At 33.1% G+C, this 23,575-nt stretch overlaps 1 protein-coding gene across 3 annotated transcripts in view; it reads right to left on the bottom strand.

The window, feature by feature from the left end:
- Positions 1-23,575, bottom strand: part of CSMD3 (CUB and Sushi multiple domains 3) — a 585,345-nt gene that overhangs the window by 39,317 nt on the left and 522,453 nt on the right. For all 3 annotated transcript variants that reach the window (XM_063423509.1, XM_063423591.1, XM_063423676.1), the window contains 7 exons: positions 20,520-20,693; positions 18,924-19,097; positions 15,370-15,555; positions 12,273-12,446; positions 6,393-6,575; positions 4,653-4,829; positions 1,019-1,198 (listed from right to left, as the gene is read on the bottom strand). In XM_063423509.1, coding sequence (XP_063279579.1) covers positions 1,019-1,198; positions 4,653-4,829; positions 6,393-6,575; positions 12,273-12,446; positions 15,370-15,555; positions 18,924-19,097; positions 20,520-20,693 — 1,248 coding nt within the window. The remainder of the gene's footprint in view (positions 1-1,018; positions 1,199-4,652; positions 4,830-6,392; positions 6,576-12,272; positions 12,447-15,369; positions 15,556-18,923; positions 19,098-20,519; positions 20,694-23,575) is intronic.

Raw genomic sequence — 23,575 nt, 5'->3', positions numbered from 1 at the left:
GAAAGTGAGAGCTGCCTAGCAGGTATGTTACTTTGCTTCCTTAAAATGAAACAGGAGGAAGATAGATAAGAAAAAAAGTAAGTACAAAGGTAGCTAAGTAAGTTTTGAAAGAATAGAGATCAGACATACCTAGTGTGAACCCAGAAAGAAAACACCAAATGGTAATGCTGCTTTTCTACAGATATAGTATCAGGAAGAGAGAAAAATTACTCTTGAGAGAAATTTCTTTAGGGTTTAGCAAGTGAGTTTCTCAGAGAAAATTTTTTTGATGAGACAGATAAGTTTGTCTTTCAATTCTGTTCAGATTTTTGCTGTCGAAATTTTAACAGGGTGCATTAAAAGACTCAATAACAACAAAAAAGCCCCAACTAACAAAAAAACCCATAAAAACCAAGTCTGCAGTTTGAAGAATGGAAAGAAGGAATATCTTGAGATTAATCTATTCAGTTTCCACAGTAGAGAAAACAAAATGAAGTAGAAAAATCTTTATTGGGAAATTTGTAACAACACTTTAGTCTTTTTGTAGCAAGGTGATGCTTACAGTGCCCGTCTAATAAAGGAGGGATCTGGGAAAAAATTTAGTATTATAGACAGAGTAATTCAGATGAATTTGCTTTTAACAAAGTTCAGTTTGAATAAATTTAGATTTTATGCATGTTTGAATCTTCTGTTTGTAAAAGCAGGGACATATGTATGGTTACTTTCTTATGACATGCTAACTGCAATTAAAAAATCTAAGCCATCATTTCATGTTAGGTAGTTTAGTTTAGCAGGAAAGCAATTAAATATTCTACAGAACTATAAAAAACTGTTCAATATATTTTGCATGTAGAAATATAAAAGTGAAAAGAAGAAAAGATGAAGTCATTGTTTCTGCAACCAAAGAACTCAATTCAATGTACATACTAAAACTCAGTTTTGATTTCTGTGGAAATACACAATAAATTAAAAATTTACAATAAACAGTGTAGGTAAATGTCATAGAAGAAATAGCTGAAGAGCAAAATAAATGTTGTACCTTTGCATGTTGGGATTACTCCACTCCACGTTCCATTGCTAGTACAAGTGCGAGTTAAGGAGCTGTTTGCTTCCATTGTATAGCCAGGTTGGCACATGTAAGTAACATTTTGTCCAACGACATAATCATCACCATATCTCATGCCATTGGCTGGGACTCCTGGATCTCCACAACTGATAACTGCAAATAAATAGTTGAGGAACATATTTTAATATCTAAGTGAGATTTATCTATATGTGAGGGAAAAAAAAACATGACAAAACTAGGCATCGATTGGGAAAAAAAAAGGAAAAAGTATTATAAACCTTATCTCAACCAAGAGAAGATAAAGATATGCCATCCTAATTAGCTGCCAAACATATGTGAAGCTATAAACCAGTTATGTTTGGAGAACATAAATACTTTTGTTCAACAGTAGTAGTAAAGGACTGTACAATTTTGATTAACAAAATTTCAAGATTACAAAATGAAAAAAAAAAGTCAAGAAATAATCCATATGCCACTACCACCCTTTGCTATGCTACAATCTTCTTATAAATTCACTTTCGTTATTAAAAAAGTAGATGACTATTACTTACTTTACTTTTCTATGGTATTCTGAAAGGAAATAAAAATCTAGAAAATTTAAAATATATGCCTGCAAAGCCTCCTACTTTATAAACGCTCACATAATTGCTATGTACATACACAGGTGAGAATATTCAGGTGACCCCCAAACATGAGCTATGGCTTACATAAAAACTAGGTCTATAGTACTTTATTGCGTGGGCCTGGTTGTAAAACCTTTTATGATTTCTCACGTTAGGAGATAATTTAATTTCTTAATGAAATATAATACTCCTAAGGAGTATTGCTAAGGTCTAGGTCTTTTAATAAAAAGTTTTATATCATTGTAATCTGTGAATAGTGTTAAAACAGGTAAGTTTCCGTCAGATCAGGTCAGCTGGATCTATCAATTTCTGGAACAGTTTTTAGAGTAAAGAAATCTAGAGAACACTAGTGGCAATGCTAAAAAGTGATTGTTTTCAGGGAAAAAGAAAAAAAAAAGGAAAAATTTAGTTCATACAAAATATAACATCCCATATATTTTATGATTTATTTTACAGTAAACTTGAAAATCACCCTACAGCATTGCTATTTCTTCTGGAAAAGTGGGAGAAGCAGTTTCCTGGGCAGAGTACACTTCTTGGCCACTTCTAATTCAATGCCAAAGCATGGCTAATGTCAATGTCACCCTTTCTGGATCCAAATCTCCAAGACCACAAAAATACGTGACTACGGATTTGTGGCGTTGCTCCCTTGACCTAATAACACAGGACCTGAGAATCCAAGATATATATAGTACACTTTCTCTACAGTTTACCATGGTCTGAGTGAGCAAATACTAATTACATAACATAATTGAAATCTTAAAGTGTCCCATGCAATCACTGTATGGATACAGAAGAGACTAGAAAACATACCACAGGGTTATCTGGGTTAGTGTAAATGTAGCAAAGGTACTGATAAAGAAAACAGGTAGCTAATGTACTAATAAAGAAAACTGGAGATCACCCTATTTTAGTTTATCTAGTGACACAATAATTTCAATTTATTAGAAAACTAAAAAGCCATAGATTTTTCTTGGTCACTTTTCAAATAACATAGAACTGGGAAAGACTGAATTGTTTTTCTTATTTACACAAGAACTTTCAAATACTCTGAAACTTTCTATATTTGAAATATTCCATTTACTATCCTTAATGTGTAAATTTTACTAACATAATCTGCAATATTTTTACAGATATACTATTGTTTTGACTGAATTATAAACCCAGTGCCTTTATCCTTTTTTTTTTCCTCTAATCTTCGCTTCATTTCAGTTGGACGGCCTTCACTCAAGTCACTATTTTAGGCAAGAACATTTTAAATTCTTGCAGTGATGCTGACCAGAAGAGTATTTCCTGTTGACAAGCCCAGTAGAGTGAACCCCAGTAGAGTGAACCCGTGGAGCCCCAGTGCTGGACAGCCAGGCTGGCCTTCAGACCTGGCTGTGCCACCCAGGCATAGTTGTCCTCAGACCTGGCTGTGCCACACAGCCACAGTTTCCTTCAGACGTGGCTGTGCCACCCAGATCTCTTGCCTGGGCACAGCCTCATCCAGCTCACAGCAACAGAGGGGCTGCAGGCAGCCCCCGCTCAGTGATTACACCGTGCTGACTGCACAGCCCTGCTTTTTATTTAGCAGTGCATCAAGAAGCTCTCATGAGAACGTTGTTTCTGTTTGACTGCAGAAATGGTAGCGTTCTTGCTTTCTAAGAAAATCCTACAGTGGCTTGCTAAGGTCTAGGTCTGCATGACCTTGCACATGGACCAGTCCTGTTTGCTGGTACACTGCCCAGGGCTCCCAGCCTGTACAGGAGCATAAAGTTATCTATGTTATTTTCTTCTTACGGTGTCAGCTCTGAACACCAGCATTTTCAAAGGTGTGAAAGAAGGAGCTCCAATAAATATGGACTGGCTGTAACATCTTAACTAAACAAAAGTGGTTTATCCCAAGTCTCCCTCTCTTTGTTTTACTATGATACTTTCTCTGTCAACATATTTCAAGTTAAAATCTCATGTTTCTACCTGAGTAATGTGTATTGAGAAGACCGTTTTGGCATGTATTTTCATAAAATATTATTCTAAAACACAAGAAAAAAAATATAGATGCAGTTGACATCACAAACCACCTTTATCTTTTGTACAATTTATCTGGTTCTCATTCTAATTTGTAAAATAATAAACAAACAAAACCACTGGGCTCTTTCTCAGGCTTTATGACTGCAAAAAAATCATTAAAGATGGATTTAAAACCACAAGTTTTATAATCTAGCTTTTGGCTTCTATTTTGGTTGCTGTAAGTGTGTTCAAAATTTAAAAAGCAGTTTGCTATACCTCTGATGAGGATATGTTTCTTCAAAATGATAGGCAGTTGCATGCATCACATAAATGTAAAATTTTCATAATTGCTACTAAAAGATGAACTAGGACATGTAATAAAGAAGGAACAGATGGCCTTGAAAATAAAGTGTTGCAAAATGCTCATTATGAATGTAGGGGATGCTGAAATAGCTTCTGTTAGTTGGGTAGCCAAAGGAGTTTTAAGGTTAACGAAGAGGCCAAACAGAAGATGGTTTGTCAAAATGGGACAACAGTTTTGATCTTGAAGTCACTACGAAAAGAGTCCTCAAGTGTTCATTACAAGGTTTTTACTTTTTACTCTCTGGAAGAACAGAATAACATATTGCTGATTTTTCAAGATTAAAAAAGGCAATTAAAATAAAAATGTCTGGATATGCCATATCACAGAACAAAACCAAGATTGAACATATATACTAGTAAAGAATTAAAGTAGGCAGATCATGTAATCATACATGTACCTTAAAGTGAAACAGCAGTCTATACATTTTACTACACTCTGCCTTTAAAAAGCATATTCTTCACATTTGCATAGCATTATATTTTTAAAAAGTATTTAGCATACAAAATTATGTAAGAAGTAGTGCAAGAAAAAGATGAAAATTTATTGTCATGATACATCTATATTTTAGTTTATTTATTACTTTCAGAGGAGAGGAAAAACAAAGATATTCATTAGAAATGTGTCTTACTTGTGCAATTTGGCAAGGAACCAGACCATGTTCCATTGGCAGTGCATTGTCTTACAGATGATCCAGAAAGTATGTATCCTTCCATGCATGAATAAATGACTGAATTAGAGAACGTAGTTCCATCAATACGAAGTACTTTTCCATTAGCAGTTGTTCCTGGATTACCACACTGCACAGCTATAAAGGAAAATGTGAAATATTTTCATCCCGTGGAAAAGACAATTTCTGAAATACGAAAAATTAAAGCAGGAACAATCCTTCTGCTAGTAGTGTCATTTGGTAGAAATCCATTCTGTTGTCTTTAAAAATGTAAGTTTCACCACCTACTGATAAGGCACACTGTACTGTAAAAAACTGTGTTCATAAATTACTATTTTTCTCCTTTCATTTGTCAAGAAACAGAACCTACAAATTTAGCTTTATAATCTGCATTAGTGAAAAGCTACTTTAGCTGCAAAAACAAACTTCCAATTATGAGAAAATATCTGATCTACAATTATAATTGTAGATTTAACTTCAATCATGCATTTCTAGAATCACTGAAATATTCTTCCTAATACAAAGAACTGAATGGAGTCAACTATTACTTCACAGGTAGGTGGAACCCTGATATTTCCCAGTTCTTTATTGTTCAGCTTGGGAATTTGAATATGTCCTTCTTATGTGATTACATATATATATATATATATATATCTAATCTATATGACCTAAACTAGAACAATATACCTGTGCATGCACTACCCACACCTACGTATCTGTGAACGATATTTATTTTTAAAGAAAGAAATACCATCAAAACTATCTTAAAATGTATAAGAGCTGATTTATTTCTGTTATAAATGAGTTTGGGCAAAACATATCCCTTTTGATACCAGCATGAAAACATAAATTTATATATATATATATATATATATACACATATATACATATATATACTATTTTTAATGCAGTGTAAAGTTGAAAATCATTCCGCAGAAAGGATATTACAAAACCAGTTTATGAAACAAGTTTTTAAAATGAAATTACTCTTCATACATATAACACAGTCAACAGCAATAAAGTAGAAAATAAGAGTACAGGTTCTCAAATTATTTTCTTCTTTTCAAGACACCATGTTTTGCAAAAGAATCTGTTGGGAATTATTTCCTATTCTGAAGCAAGGCAATTTAGGCAATAAATGATTCTTCAGAAATATCCTGTTATATAGCTTTCTTTTCTGATAATTTGTCTACCTTGAATTTTCCAGAATTATTTTTGACAAATTAACTTGTCTCAGCATTTTGCTTTCTACTGAAACATAATAATGTCAACAGTATTATTAAATGAAATTTTAAGCCAACCATTTATACATAGATGTATAAATCTAAAGAAATCCTGATCATTTTCCTAAAACAGGGATCTTTTCTCTGAAATTCAGGTGTATAATGGTTGTGATTAAAGGTCAGGTTGTGGTGAGATTTTTAAGTGAAACAATATTCATCAAAAAATTGAGTTCTAGAGGCTTATCTATCATTTTTCCCTCAAAAACTGTAAACATGGAGTTTCATGGGTGCCAGGAACTGGTTTCAAATTTGTCACCTGATGCCAAGCCACTGCTGTAGAGCAAAAAATTATTCAGAAAAAATTGTCAGTCCAAAATAGTGCATCCCACTTACAACACAAAGCTGGCAATGCAAAATTGATTTTCTGATCAACAGTATTAAAAACAAAGTTTAAATATTGAATGGATCTTTGATTTACCTTTGCACTCAGGTTGTCTTCCTGTCCAGCTTCCATTTGCCAAACATGTTCTTTCTTCTGAGCCATGGAGGATATATCCAATATCACAGCTGAAATGTATCGTGCTTTTAATTTTAAAATTGTTTTCTTCCCTAGAGCCATGGCCTGGGATACCTGGATCACCACAAGAACCAGCTGTATCACCTGGAATTTAGAGCACAAAGATGAGAATAGGTATGAAGTATTATTATGATTCCGCATTTATAATGCATGTCTCTATGTATTTAAAAACAGGTGTTTAAATATGTGTGTGTATACATATATAAATATAAATATAAATATAAATATAAATATAAATATAAATATAAATATAAATATAAATATAAATATAAATATAAATATAAATATAAATATAAATATAAATATAAATATAAATATAAATATAAATATAAATATAAAATCCCCACATATATCAGCTGATGTGAGTCCCTATAACTGCAAAATTACTTGATCTTCCACTAATTGTTTGTAATTATTTTATAGGAATAAAGAAATGAATTACAATTTTCTCAAATACAATGCTAAATTTTGATAACAGCATTATCAAATAAAATAGGGGGGAAAAAGACAAGCACAAAACCTTGGTAATTTTTCATTTTAAAATAAGAAATTCTGAAGAAAACCAAGGCTCTGATGGCAAAAAAACCAAATTTCTCATTTGTGTATAACTAGTGTTCACAAAATATTTCTTAGTTTTATGATATCACTAGAGTTGGAACAGTTTTACCATTGAATGAAAGTTCTAATCAACAATGTTATGTGTACTAGACATGAAGCATTTTCCTGAATTCTAGAAATGTTGAAACATCATTTCAAAACTGCCTGATAGCTAAAATCTCCCTCAGATATAAATGTTTCAGAAAATTCTAGGATAGAGGTTAATGGTAAATATGTTTCTATTTATATAAAAATAAATTTATGATATTGAATACTATCTGTTATATATAAATGTTGGAATAATCAACACAGAAATAACAGTAACAATAACAATACAAAATAAGAATAATATCTAAGATTATACATCTAAATCTTCATCTATGGTAAGAACTTTTAGAAGTTCCAGGTAACACTATATGAGCAGCACCTCATCTGTGTGAATCTTTAAATATTTACTTAGAATCATCTACTTTATTGTTTTAGAGAACTTTAAGATAATTTTCTATGTAAAAAGAGATGGAGGTAGAATTAAGTAGATAGGTAGATGGAAGTAGAAAGAATTAATCCTACTATGTAAATAATCTGTTATGCAGAATAGCTATACTTTTCTGGGTTTTTTTCCAAGTTTAAATAGAAGTAATAAGAGCAATTTTTTTTTCATAGAAATAGGAAACAAATTTGCAAACTCTTAATATGTAAAAGACCAAAAGTGACGAACTCATTACAGAGTGGTTCTATGGGAAGTTAGGACCCTGGAGTTTTACATGCAGAGAAAAACAAATGTTCTGCTGCCTTAGTTGGCACTGTGTATGTCTAAAAAATGCTGTTGGGAGTGAAGGGTTGGACACAACTCTTAACTGACAAAAGTATGTACAGAACTGAGTAGTGAAGGAAGAAGAATAGAACTAGATTACTTTGTTTTGAAAATGATGGTGCATGAGCAAATACTTGGCCTAGTCCATCATGTCTAAGAAGCACATGGTACTATGTATTTAAATGATTTCAAAAATAACAAATATACTCAAGTCAGTAAAAGGGCTAGCTGTCTGGTTCAAAATCACAGACTGAGAAGTTAGGCTGCGCTCTGTATACCCATTTCATTATGTGACACAGATCAGTAAAGCAGATTGCTAGCCCTGCTTAAAAAGAAATTGCAAATAGTTCCAAATTATAGCAAAAAAAATTCTATAAGCTTTCAGAATAATTTATGTCCAAGGTACTTAGGTGACTTAACAACTCTCTAGTTTGGAAAAAAAAAAAACAAAAAAACAAACCTTCATATTTTTGAAATAATTAAAAAAAATCCTGGATCAAGAGTGCTTTTTGTTGGTTTGGGAATCTGTATCTTACATTTTCTAGTAGTATTTAGTTAGACTATGACAAAATTGGAACAAGGCCCACTCATTATTCTATACTTGTAAAATCTCCACAATAACAGCTCAGTTTTTGGCAAGTTACTTAACACTATGCCTAAAAGAGTTTTATGATGAAAAAATGAAAATAGGTTATTTGCTATGCCAAGTAGAAATCACATATTCCTCTTCTAAGTGAAATGCCTTTTCTAATGCCTAATTATTACTGTGGACTATTAGACTTTATTTTAGTAAGGTTAACCACCAGCTCTTTTGACAGAAGGTTACAGAAATAATTTTTCTAAATGACTAATCACATCAGATATGATGGAATCCAAGAATCACAAAATAAGCTGAGTTGGAATGGACCCACAAGGATCACTGAGTCCAGCTCCCAGACCTGCACAGCACCATCTCCAAGAGTCACACCACGTGCCCAAGAGCATTGTCCAAACACTCCTTGATCTCTGTCAGGCTGGTGCTGTGGCCACTTCCCTGGGGAGCTGTTCCAGTGCCCAAACACCCTCTGGGTGAAGAACCTTTTCCTGATATCCAAACTAAACCTCCCCTGACACAGCTTCAGGCCATTCCCTCAGGTCCTGTTACTGGTCATCACAGAGATCAGTGCCTGCCCCTCCTCTTCCCCTCATGAGGAAGTTGTAGACTGTGATGAAGTCTGAGTAAACATATTTTTATTAGCTCATGCAGACTCAACTAAATTATTTTTATGGTTAGTAATGAGCCATCCTTCGTTCACATGTGTAGCAAAATCTCAGTTGATATTTAATCTCGATGAAATGGAGGATATTTAGACTATTTACAATCCTTGCTGCAGATATAAGGAATTCTACATTGCAAAAAATTTCTGACTCCATCTGATATGCATATGATGATTGAAAACTGTTTCTGAATGCCAGTATATATCAATGGGACATGACAATTCCTTCTAGCTCAATGTCATGTGACAAGAAACTGTCATAAGGATGATACAAAATTTAGTTACCTTATGTTCACTGATCTAGCATTTTCTTTTAAATTTTTTTTTCATATAGTAAAAGGACAAGCATGCTGTATCTTTTCTCAGTTAAATATTCTATTTTATATATTATGAATAATATCAACAAACATGCAAATTTTAAAGCTTTAATATGCGTTAAAATTAAGAAATCAATTAAAAGGCTAATAATGAAAGCTGATGATTTTACATATTTTAGATGCAAAATATAGAAATTCTGTGTCATGAACTGCAAATTATTTTATAATGAGAAAGCATTTCAGATAAAAGCTTTGAAAACAAAATCTCAAAATTTTACTAAGAATTATAGTTTGGTACAATACAGTTAAAGAAAATAAGAGTTTATATTCAGTACAATTTGATTGATCATGATTAACATTTAAATGTTCCTATGTCAAGGAATTTTTCCTTCATGTATTAAGAAAAAAATAATTAGATCTGATTAGAGTTATTTATGTGTAGGTAAACAAGAAATAGAAAAATGAAAAAAATTCATGTACCTCACTCATAATATCCCAAGATGTTATAACATTTATTTAATTTAATAGGAGAAATACTATAGAATAGACTTATTTTCAGTAGGGTTGCTTTGATATTTTTATGTGTACTTTTGGGCTGTATTCCTTGATATTTTTGTCTATTTTAAAATTATTTTTGCAATTCACAATTCAGATTTTTTCTTAATAATACTATGAAAAACTACAATAAATAGCCTTATCTAAAGAGGATTTTTCCCCCAGACAAATATGTACTCATGTTAGCTGTAAAAACACTTTTATATTTAAAGTTCAACTTTGCAAATACATGAATATATCATTATTTATTAAATAAGATTATTTTACATTAAAGTTTGATTTCTAGTGCATACCTTTTAAAATTACAGATTATAAGAACTTGATCTTTTCTCTAATTGTGGCAAATTACCTTCTGCTTTATGAATAGAAAGATTAAGGTGTACATTTTTCTAGGTTTTGTCACATTCTAGGTTCTTAGGAGTTCTCAGAAGGTTCAGACACTGAAAAATTCCTCCAACACTTCAGAATTTAGCTCTATTTTAATATTTCATATTAATTTCAACTATTTCTGTCCCATGGGCTATAAAATTTCATATTCTGAAACTGCAGCTGAGAATCAGTTTATAACTGAATACACTGAAGAGATGAGGGTGGGAGAAAAAAAAACCACAAAAAAAGGTTTTGAATATGTGAGACCTCCATCTGGACTACTGTATCCATTTCTGAGGTTTCCAATACAACAGGAACAAAGACCTGTTAGAGCAGGTCCAGAGGATGTTAATAAATATGATCAGAGGGCTGGAACACCTCTGCTGTGCAAAAAAGTCTGAGAGAATTTGGGCTGTTCAACCTGAAAAAAGGAAGGCTTCCAGAAGACCTTATTGTGGACTTTCAATACATAAAATATAGAAGAAAGATGTAGAGTGGCTTTTTATCAAGGTCTGTAGTGACAGAAGAAGAGGGGACAATTTTAAACTGTAAGAGGCTAAATTTAAATCGGGCATAAAGCAGACATTTCCTATGAAGTGTGCAGTGAGTCACTGGAACAGGCTGCCCAGAGAACTGGTGGATGCAACCCCCCTGGAAATGTTTGAGGTCAGGTTGAACAGGACTTTGAGAAACCTGATCTAGTTGAATACATCCCTTCTCATTGCAGTAAGGGAGGACTGGATGATCTTTGGGGGTCCCTTCCATTCTATGATGTTAGTGAAAAATGTGCTTACCTGTAACTAGAAGTTGGCCTAGATGATTTGTAAAGGTCTGTCTGACTTCCACCATTCTAGGATTCTATTATTGACTAACACTGTAAAGAACTTTGGATTTTAGATATGAAAGTAGTATAGCATAGTCAGTTCTGTGTATCAGTTATTTTTCACTTCTAGTCTTGGCATAGATCTAATCCGAGAAAAACATGTCACTTATTTTCTTATTTTCTGCCATTAAATAAGTCTGAGTTCTCTAAATTACTTGGGTTTAAAAAAGATTCAAAACTCCTCTGATTTCTTCAATTAAATAATGAAACATAAGCAGGACAAGATTTATTAGGGTTATTTACTGAGAATTAAAGCTGATAACATGGTTAACCTTTATCACAGTATTTGTTTATATAGTCTGCAATAACAAAAGGGATTTAATCAAATCCCAATTTAGTTTGTGACTTGGATTTCTGTTTTTCACCTGATCACTGCTTTTAAAGTGAATCAAACTGAAGTTGTGAAACACAATATTCCTAAGCAATAAGTTTTTCAGAAAACATATCTTGACTTCAGTGAGAGCTAAACTATTACAAGGATTAGATGGTGTTCCCTCAAAAATGGAGCATCCTGTCTTGAAATTATGGGAGCCGACCTGGCCATATTATACAGACAGATGTATTGCACAGCCAAGCTATATCTGAGGTGTCATCAAGCCAGTAGACACTTTGCAAGTTAAGAGAAAAAAAAAAAAAGAAAATTAACTCATCATCTTGAAGAGACAATGTTGTATGATTTCACTGTGGAAATTAACACTCTTGCCAGAAATCACATCAAAAATATTTTCAACACAAACTAGTTTCGTTAACAGTCAACTGAATGTGAAATTTCTTGTTCATATTAAGTGCCACCAAGAAAGGCTACTTCTTCTGGATTATTTTCTTGCTAATACTTTATGCTTATTTTGATTCTATTTTTTTTTTTTTACTTCTACTGAGATGGTAATTCAGTTTTATATATGATTTTACAGATTTTGAAATGGCCTTCAGAAAAAATCAAAATATATTTAAAAACCCCTCAAGACACAGTCATTAATTCAGTTATATTACCTGAGCAGTGAGGAAGAGACCCACTCCAGTGTCCATTCAGCTGACATGTGCGAGATGACTGCCCTAACAGTGATCGTCTGCCCGTGCAGGTGTAATGCACAGTAGAACCAAAGGTATATTTATCTCCAGACAGGACCGCGTTAGGAGGAACTCCAGGATGTCCACAGTCAATCACTACAATGCATAATTATTGGAGATAAAAGAAGGTTATTATCGCTGATCAAAGAATTTTTAGATTTCATTTTCATAACTGCACATATAAACTTTGTGAAGGGGTTAACATTTTTAGGGTTTGGGGAAGATCATGGGATTAGAATGCAAAATATGCTTCAGACCAAAAGCTCTGAAATAAATGTTTGGAGATGTCAAAAATAGCTATTTTAGACACATATAATGATGTTCAGAACCATTCATTCACTAAGTTGATCTTTATGGCACGAACACATGCACACACCTTGTACTCCTCAGAGAAAAATTACAGGAACACATTATTTGCCAAAGTCACTGCTGTGGTAGAGAATATGCAGAATTTAATCTCTCTTTTAATAATTCAGAGCAAAGAGCAAGCGAAATAAATCAAGTTTGGGAAATTCACAGTTGAAATTCATAAACCGCATCCATTATGTACATAAACTGAATCTAGGCCTGATGTTTGATTTCTTTTTATCTTACATCTATTCATGGTATGTAGATTATCTTTTCCAGAGATATTTGTATTCACGTACCAAGAAACCCACAAATTAGAGCTGCAAATATCAGTGTAATAGAACCAGCTGCTAAGTCATACAACTGTAGTTTTTAGCAAAACTTCATTGTATTTAATACTATTTTCAGCAGGGCTTTTTTATTAAACAAAAATCCAGATCAGAAGCCTGATCAAGGTTGAGGATGTGTTCAATTCCATGGCATTTCAGATACCTGCAACAGTACAATGATTGTACAATACAGTGTAAGACCAAAGTCATATGTGACAAATTGTCTTTCTTAAATGATTATTTTGGTCTTAGAGCTTTAATTTATGTATATACTGATTTGCATGTAATGACATGTTCTCCCAAAGGTCCAGCTTTCATGGTGCAGAACCTTCCTGACAGGGCCACAAAGGATTTAGGAATGTGGTAAGCTACTGACCAACTTTGATTCCTACTGAGTATCATTGGCCCTGAGACCATTCTGCAGGCTTTGAGGACCTTGAGTGAAATGGCCAGAACAGTCAACTTTACATAACAAGCACTTGTTGTCAACATGTTATTTTTTAATCAATTGCTTCTAACTAAAATCTACTATCAATTATGGATGATTGTTGAGAATGAAAACTTAGAACGTTGTCAATAAAAAGGCATGTTGGTCATGCAGGCTTCAACAAAATAAAATCTTTTTTTTTTGTGAAGAACATTCACAGTTTTACAGAATATTTTATTATCTGTAGTGTTCTTGATTGATTGTTTTGCTCTATTCAGATGTCATACAGGGCAGAGTTAATTTCCTACTGGTACCTTACAGTTTCCACCTTTGGGCTTTCCTATACACACTTTTCTGTTTACATTTGTGTCTTGAAGTCTTGGATCTCTAATAATTGATTTAAAAAATTATAGCACCCTGAATATTACCCTTAATTTGATTATGCATTCTACAAAATTTAATTTGATATTAATATTTTCAGGCTGGGATTTCATATGAAAACCTGATTGAATTTCTTTTTTTTTTTTTTCTAATACTAATTTCTTCCTTTCTGTTTTTCCACCCTCATTTAAAAAAAAATCTTCTCTATATCTAGAGTCTAAATGAACTCTTTTTCATTTAAACCGTTACTCCTTGTCCTATCAATACATGCCATTGTAAAAAGTCCTGTTCCAGCAACAATTTGCAAAACACTCCAGAAGGTCTTAAGAAAAGGCTCCTAAAAAGTTTTGGTAAGCTTACAATTACAAAATATCAAGGATACCACTTTGGTAGAATTCATTGACCCCTCTACAAAACTTACACAAATAAAGCAGAAGATGCCCTTTCAAAAGTACATTATCACTTTTACTCCCAAAGCCCTTTTAAAAGAAGAATAAAGGCTGTATTATTAAATTACTTGTCACAATTCAGATAAAAATGACTAAGAGATTAAAATATAAATGTAGAAAGAAGAAATCTTGGCAACTTTATCTTTAAATTCATTTATCTTTGGAAATATTTTACTATTAAGCAATATTTCTCTTTTTGAAATGGTAATGTTGCCATTAAATTTAAGGTGAAATCAATAGACACTTTATTTCACTGTGCAATCTTGACTTGCAATCAAGCTACTTTTCCATTAAAGTAAGGGACAAGTTCCATAACTGAAATTTTTAGCAATAATAAGAAAAAAAGTTTAGTTTTTTCGTATTTTTAGAGAGGTAATAGTAGAACTAGTGAAGCCACCTGAGAACAAATAGCTACAGTACTGCAAGTATCAGTCCATGATTCCTGAATAAGCAACCTTTATCCTGTTTTCCCTTTAATCCCTAGAAAAGAAGCCTTTCTCAGTGAAAAATGTTGATCCTAAACGAAATTCTTTTTACAGACCAATAGAGAACCAGGTAAATCAACTGTCCCAGCCAATTAAAAGTCTAAGAAATATCTCTGGCTATATCTGCATCACAGTTAGAAAATTGTTTATGACAAACCAGAATAAAATAACCTACTTGTGTTGACCTACCTGCCTTAGTGAATAGGTTGCATATGAGTATGACATTCAGATACATCTATTAGTGTGGTAAACTGAGGATATTGTCCAGAGGACACCTTACGTGTTCCACAGTGCTATTACTGGTGAATTCAATGAACAGGTTTTGACCTTGTATGCTATCAGGGATTACTATGCTGGAGCATTCAGAGATGTTTGTTTGGCTATTGCATTTCATTAGTATTCTGTGTTATTTGCTACATACAAGGACAATATAACTGCTATTTCAGCAGTTACCGAGACCCTCCCGCAGTACTGCACACACACAAATGTATATATATATGATTATTATAATTGGTGTCATGAGACTGATGAAAATTTTATGCAAAATAACACCTTGTCTAGTCCACATTCCTTGTAGAAGAAAACTCATTATCTACTTACTAATGCATTCAGGTAGAGGTTTGTCCCAGTGGCCATTTGGTTGACAAATTAAAACTGAAGAGCCAAATAAAAAATATCCAGGATTGCAGTCATAAAATACCACTGTGCCATATGTGAAATTTCCATGTTCGATTTTACTTTCTCTTATAGAATTTGCAGGAATTCCAGGATCAGAACAATTGACCACTAAAAAGAAAAAGAGCACAGAATTGACAGCCATACTAATACAGTCTCCTAAAATGGTCTCCTATTCTTTGTATAAGAAATATCCAATGTGTTGCTATCCTGGTTTTATATACCCTAACTTTTTATATAATGGTAATGAATTAGGAAGAAGAGCTGAAACAACGAGACACTAAAGCCAGAAGATTTTAAACCCAGAGCAAATAAAAGGAAATGCTTCTTTACAATATGATGATACCACAAAATTATTGACCACTAAAAGTTACTGAACACACCAATAAAATGAATTTATCTTCCTGCCTTGACATACACTATTGTCCACAAATAGAACCATATTTTGGGGCTAGATGTGACTTTGGTCTAACACACACAGAAACGCAAACATACTTATGTTCCTATATCAACATTTTGATAATGGACCACTTTTCAGACAGATGTTTTGAGCTAAAGGGCAGAAGGTCAGTTAGGTAAGACTCTAGTGAATCTGACAGAATAAGAACATATCCCAACAAGTGGGTAGGAACTTTTAAAAAGAAAGGTTTACTAATGGTTAAGAATACTGATGAATTTCTTGAGACCTTACCACTTTAAAATTTATATTTCTGAAATTTCAGAATATGGATTTCCCCCACCTTTTTTGTGTGTGTCTTACAGCTATCTGTGAGTTCATTACAATACTTATTTGGGGGTCATGAAGATTTTTTTAACAGTTTTCATGTGGTTTCCTCTGGTCAAGGAAACATGTCATCACTTATTCAGGGTTACTCTAGAAAACCAAAGTTCTCATAAAAATTACTGTCCCTATATCCTTATAATCAATTGCATTTTTATATACATGCACTTGCATACACCTGTGTGCAAATCTCTCTATATGCATGTGTTTTCAGGTGGAATTTCCTGTGCATCAGTTCCTACCCACTGCCTCTCATCCTTTTAATTGGCACCACCATGAAGACCCTGGCTCCATCCTCTTGACACCCTCCCGTCAGTTACTGAAGTTTCCTCTCAGTCACCTCTTCTCAAGCCTGAACAGGCCCAGTTCTCACAGACTGTCCTTGTAAGAGAGATGCTCCAGTCCCTTAACCACCTTTGTAGCCCTCCACTGGACACACTCCAGGTTCTCCAGATGTTCCTCTCTAGGGCTGAGCAGAGGGGCAGGATCACCCCCCTTTACTTGCTGGCAATGCTCTTCCTAATGCACCCCAGGGCACCACTGCCCTTCTTGGCCACACAGCACACGGCTGGCCCATGGACAGTTTGTTGTCCACCAGGACCCCCAGGTCCTTCTCCGCAGAGCTGCTTTCCAGCAGGTCACCCCCAGCCTGTATTGATGCATGGGGTTACTCTTCCCCAGGAGCAGGACTCTGCTTTCACATTTGTTGAATTTCAGAGGTAAATGTGCATGGATGTCTATATATGAAATTATCCAAATATGATGAAAAGCTCTGTAATCTGCAAAGGAAAAACAGTATTTCCAGACACAATTCAAGATCATTTTTTCCTACCTAAATCACTTAATGTAGGCATTTTATGGCTCATATTCTCTCTAGCCACTATTATAAATGCTGTAGTCTGCCAGTGTGCTTCTTCTAGCAGGTCTCAAATACTGGTACAACAAGTCTAGAAAAGATACCTTTTCTAAGGACAGAAATAGCTTTCTGCTTGTATTTGACTTCTTTAACAGTAAAGGACAGAACGATTTTTGGCTACATTGATGGTCAATATTGATTTTTTTTTTTCCCTGGAGGAAAGTCTGAGCTACATTTCTGTCTTTTTCTTTTTTTTCCCTGTGCAAGGATCATTGACATCCATCTCCTGACCCTGCACAGGACAGCCCCAAGAATCACACCATGTACCTGACAATGTTGTCCATGTTCATGCTACTAAGCACATATTTAAAGTAATGAAAATAATTTATTTATTACTGAGGAGCAGTGAGCACTTGAAATGAAACACAAGGAACTTTGACCATTTTAATAGTTTTCCACAATTATTATGGCTGGCTAAGAAACTAGATATTTAACAAAGTTGTAAATAGTGTAACAATAGCAAGTGCACTACTGAATTTATGTGAAAAAAATATGGGACAAAAGCAAAGTCTTCGTAACAATGTGCAACCTTTTCTATAATATTGCATATTTGGTAGTTTACAAATATGCAAGATAACAGCTAATATTATTATTTAACTTCAAAGCAAATAAAACAAAATCATATTCATTAGAAAGGATTTCACTGCACACCGCAGACATGGTTAATGATGCCCAAAACAAGATTAGTTCTTTTTGTTTTTAAACTCCTAAAACCAATATACAATTTCAGGACAGTGTAAAATTTCAAAGAGTAACCTGATCAACTTATTTACCAATCCCTACATGCCAATAAGTTATCAGCACTTTGGCACATTACTTTGCAATATGAGAATACCAAGGTGACTGATAACAACTGGATTGAAAATGAGATTGAAAACACACAGTACATGTTTAGTATTGTAAATTTAGAAAATAATATCTTCTCATCAACAAAGAGTTCCTTAGAAATTTAAGTTCTGTAAACTATTTGGCAGTATCTCTTAGGGGAAAGTGATCAAATGAAAGTTGAGAACGCCTATTGAAAATAAAATATAGTCAATAAAACTTCTATAAAAACACATGATTTAGTTTATGCACAGATAAAAATCCATAGAAGCTGCAGAGAAGATGTTGCAAAACAGTAATCAGAATTTCTGCATATGTACCTGCACGTTACAGCAAGAAGTACAGTTTTCTAAATAAAACCAATTATTAAAAAAACACATAAATTTTAAGACTGGGGTGACAAAACCTTCTCAAAACTGCTTATGAAAGTTCAAACAGGACTAATTTCATAGTATTATTTTTCTAAGTGAAAGTATTTTACATATAATATCTGGAAGCATTGAGAACCAACACAAATGGACAATGTTAATGAAGTAGAATAACAATTTCCAAAGTCAAGATGCTCAGTGGAGCACCAACAGAAATGTAAAAGGAAAAAAATTCTTATGTTTCTCTTAGAACTATGTCAGCTAAAAATGCAGAGAAAAGTATTTCAGGATTTAAGCTTTTAATTACCTCTGCATAATTTTGCTTAAGTAACTTGTAGAAACAATTTTTTTAAAGAGCAATACATTCTACAGACACATAAGAAAGTTCCTGTGCAACCATTATCCTGGCAACCTGAGTGAAAAAAATCATAGAATCACAAAAAGTCTTTAAGAATAAGATTATGTTAGGTAATCAGTCTCTCTTGGTGAGAGAGGAATTACTTTGTCTTGTGTTCCTTTACACTCTGCTTATTTTTCAGCCGTAATTTTACAACATTTAGTTAGAAACCTGTAAATACTGCATTCTTACCTTTGCATATTGGAGGCGAGTGGCTCCACTGCCTATTAGCTTGGCACTGAGCTTTGGTTGGTCCTTGCATAACATACCCAGTATTACATGAAAATGTCACGACATCATTGAAGTTGAAACCATTTCCACTTGTTCTTCCATAAATAGGACTGCCAGGGTGACCACAGCTGACGGCTAGCATAGCACCAGTCCAAAAACCCCACAAAAATAGAGCAAGATGTTATCACTTTTCATTATTTATTATGCAATAGATAATAATTACATAATAGTATTCTGAGGTTTTGATATTATAAGACACTGCATACTTTCCATGACATATTCAATTTTAAGAACTTCCTTAAATTTTTAAATAAACTGAATAGAATTTGACACGCAAGAATGAAAGCAAATAAAGAAAACTCTTCTGGAGAAGCAGGAGAAAAGCAAGCACTAGATTTTCAGTATATATAGTCTGAAACTGAAAGGACGTATTTCACTACCTTAGTTCCTCAAGTATTATTCCTTACAAATTTGTCTTAGTATCAACTCAATATTTTATCTTTGTGATCCAAATACTTAGTGAAGCTATAAATTTATGACTATTTAAAAAAAAAAACCAACCAAAACCAGAACCATCTCCACAGTGAAATTGTTCTTATGTTTATACAAAAACTCTCTAAAGAAGGCAAACTTTCTTTTTTGCACCCACAAAAAATGAATGAAAAAATTAAGGAAAATTGGACATAAATAAATATTCAAAAAATTATTCAAAACCAGTTTGTAAACATTTTCTTCTATTTTGTAACAAACGGATGGTAAAACAAACAAACAAACAAACAAAAACAACAAAAAGGGTGATCAGTAATTAAAAATAAAAAATAAAATATCACAGAATAAATGAATTAACATCGTGTACTATGACTTGGCATTAAGAGAATTTCTGCTACAAAATAGAGCTATAGGATATCTGGAGGCCAATTAATAAAGTTTCAATACTCTAATATTACTGAACATGAAAAACAGTGGTAATTTACTTTAAAGTGCTTGGAGAAATCTCAAATTTTCCTAAATTAAATACATAATTTTCTGTTATTACTTAAAGATCTTTCATGTGATGGCTTGACATACTTGTCATGCAAAATAAACTTTATTAACGAAGCACAACATTCAGAAGATCCCCAAAACCACAAATCAAAGTAACAGCATCTCTCTGAGGAAGAAGAAGAAGAAGCAAAGAAAATATAATTTAGTAAAGAAAACATTTTAATCTGCAGTGTTGACAGATTGCTTCAACAGTAGTTACTTATCTAACAAAGAGAGTGAAAGTAAATATATATTAAATATTTTTAAAAGCCACTACCAATCATAAAGCCATTTTCAAATGTGAGTAGTGGCATTCATAAGTCCTATCACTTTCTGAAGAATTTTCATATCCATAACAGCAGGTATTCAGTCGCCCAAAGATGCAGTAGAAATTTGAGGTGACAACATTTACACCTGATAGATGAATCATAGATTTTCTGTGGCCTCATAGTTTTGGGGATCGTTCAATCCTCATTGTGTTTGACAGAGATATTCCTGTAACATAAATCAGGATGTGCTGCCATGCTTACTTACGCACACAGGATGGAAGCTGACCAGACCAGTTGTGATCCTGCTGACATATCCTTACAGAAGAGCCAATCAACCGAAAACCAGGACTGCACTGGTAAACAACTGTGTCTCTATAGCCATAATTCTCTCCTATTACTTGTCCATTGACTATAAGATCTGGGATACCACAGTGACCAGCTAGATTTATAGTAAAGAAAAAGAAATAAAAGAAAAAAAATCAGTAAATATGCCATAGAAATTTTAAATAAACCTCCTTAACTAAAACAAAGAAATGCTGGATATCTTTCCAGATTTTTTTTTATTGACCTAATTCAAAGTTTTATTTTTATTTGTTTGTTGAAAACTGCAGCCATGAATTTGTATAGGTATAACTATAAACATATAAAAATTACAAAAAGATGATGTAGCAAAGAGATTAAATGTCATATAGATCATCAAATTTCCTTTAAAAAACATGAATAATTCTTTTTATTCTAACATGTAAAAAAAGTATTATTTACCTTAGGTTTTTTTTTTGGTTATGATTAAATTAATAAAGTAACCATAAAGCATCACATATTTAACTAAATAGAAAAATTCCACAAATATAAAAATAATACAAATATTATAGATACCAATCCATGTAGACATTATAAATATAGCCTTTGTACAATATAAACAAAATTATTTGAACAATTTATTGCTGGAATTTGACCCTCTGTAATGTTTTCTGTTCTCTCCTTCCCAGTGGAATCCCAAAGAGATTAACATCCTTTGGTTGAAGGCAGTCACCACGACGGCTGCCAAATCTTTCAGCAACCAAACGGCAACCAAAAATCTTTCTATGCTTAGGCCCAATCATATACTCTGTAGTCTCAAAGTATGAGAAATATTGTATTTTCACTATGAAAGTCATAAAGAGATATTTAGTCTACAGAGATGCTGGGAAAGAAACAAACTATGTGTGGTTACTATTTTTCATAAAGAATTCTGGAAAATGGGCACTGTGATTCAGCAAAAAATGTGCTAATGAGAAAGTCTTCTATGAATGGTTGACTTCATGAAGACTGCAAAAAGAAGAGTAAGACAAGCAAAAAAAGAAAAAAAAAAGAAAGAAAGAAAAAAAAAAGCAGTGTTTCAGCTAGTAATTTTTAAAAAAATAGAAATAAAAAATTACCAGCCACCCAAACTCCTCTGCTCTCCTTTTTTCTTCTAATTTTCCTCAAATAGCCCCCACAAACCAATCTCCAAAGCATTGGATTGCTAATAAGAAAAGGCATTTAGAATCAATATGGTTTGGAATGTTTTTTCCTTTGAAATTTCAAATGCTTCTAATACCCCGGTTTATTTTTCTGCATTTTTTCTCATTCATTTGGGGCTACAAATTTTCTAAAAAAAAATTTTAAATTGAAAATCTTATATTTTCTTACAACTTGAGGCTTTGTAGTGTATTTCATTTTATGAATCATGATAAAACAATCTGAGTTTACAGTATTGGTAGCATATAATCCTGCACATGTATTAGATTGATGACTGCAATTTGACTTCTGTGTAATTAGCACGAGTCCAAATCTGGAACTGTTCAAGGCTATATCACCTCTTGTTTGTTCCCTCCCTGTTTCCCTCAGTCTTATGTAAAAAGCAGGCATACCTGAAATTTATGTCTTCTAGGATAATACATTGTAAAAATTCTTTTCAGAGTATTTCTTGATTTTCTAAGAAATTCATAATACATTCAGCATGTAGTAGACTTTTTCAAACATGCTCCAAAGAAACTAACTACCCTATCCTATCATATTTCTGGCTATAAACAGGACTAACCAGATGAGGAATAAAAACTGGGCAGTAGAAGATTAGTTTCTATCAAAAGGGCAACCAGACAGTCTTCAGTGATTGAGACCATGCTCAAGGAAATATTTTTTCTAGTTCAATTTAATTAAAATATATGGCTTGGTTCTTAATTAAGAATTTAGTGTTGCTTTATGGCAGAGGAGCAGAATACCTCACAAGAAAGGTCAATCTGTTTCCTGTGCATGTAGAATAATACTGAAGCAATTCAATATGTGAGGTAACAGATCACAATGTAGTTTCTGCAACTATGTGTGGACTTTATAAAACCCATACAAACATCAAAAGGTGAAAATTCATTACCAATCATCTGTGTGTCTTGCAGTAATGTCCTAGTCTCACTCTAGCAAATTTAAAGTAATTTAAAAATCCCATCAAATAAGTTCATTCTAATATCTTGGTAGTAAACCCTGGTAGCTGACTTCACACTAAATTAGGATTCTAAACTACTTTAGACTAAGCTATTCTAGACTGTTTTCGTTACCTCTTTGTGCATTGTCAATATCTCTATTTCTGTGCTGTACCATAAGATCATTTGTAGTTCCATTTTTTCTATGACATGGATGTGAAAGACTTTCATAGCAGTTCTATGAATCCTGATGAGACCTGCGGGTCTTAATGCAACCTGTAACTTGTGAGTCATGTGTAACCTGTAACTGAATCAAAAGATACCACTTTTGCAAAGACAAGTGAAAATTACGAAGAAAGGTATTAAAAGAGGCTAACTGTGAAGGTTTTACTGAGTAGCAGATTTGAGAGGAGAAATAAGAAATATTCTCAATTTCCAGTCTAGCAAACTTGAGAAGAATAATTGCATGAAATATTATTAGAAAACAAAATTAGTCAAAGATTGGGAATGAAGGATATTAATGAACTGTGAGCACCAAATAAATTACCTAATTTGATATGAAATCCTGCTCTAGCAATGAAGAATGAGCATAATAACTTAGTGTCAGAATCTTAGAAACCATAGCTTTAAATGAGATTTCTTTTCTGCAGGTTGTTTTATAAGATGAAAAGAACAGGAATAAATGAATACAGAATCTTTACATTAAATGGCAAAAACCATGCCTATGCTTATTTTAGTTGTCAGTGTCAAACATGAGCACAGTAGTGAAACAAATCTACATACCAATGTATTATTGAAAACAGAGATTTATGTTATTTATTATGCATCAAAATTAATTAACCTGTCAAGATGACCTCAGCTGAAAAGGGAAGAATTATTTCCT

The sequence above is a fragment of the Prinia subflava genome, chromosome 1 (assembly GCF_021018805.1).
Source record: "Prinia subflava isolate CZ2003 ecotype Zambia chromosome 1, Cam_Psub_1.2, whole genome shotgun sequence".
NCBI lineage: Eukaryota > Metazoa > Chordata > Aves > Passeriformes > Cisticolidae > Prinia > Prinia subflava.
Note: the sequence above shows the minus strand (reverse complement) of the source record. Positions and strands in the feature narration are given on the sequence as shown.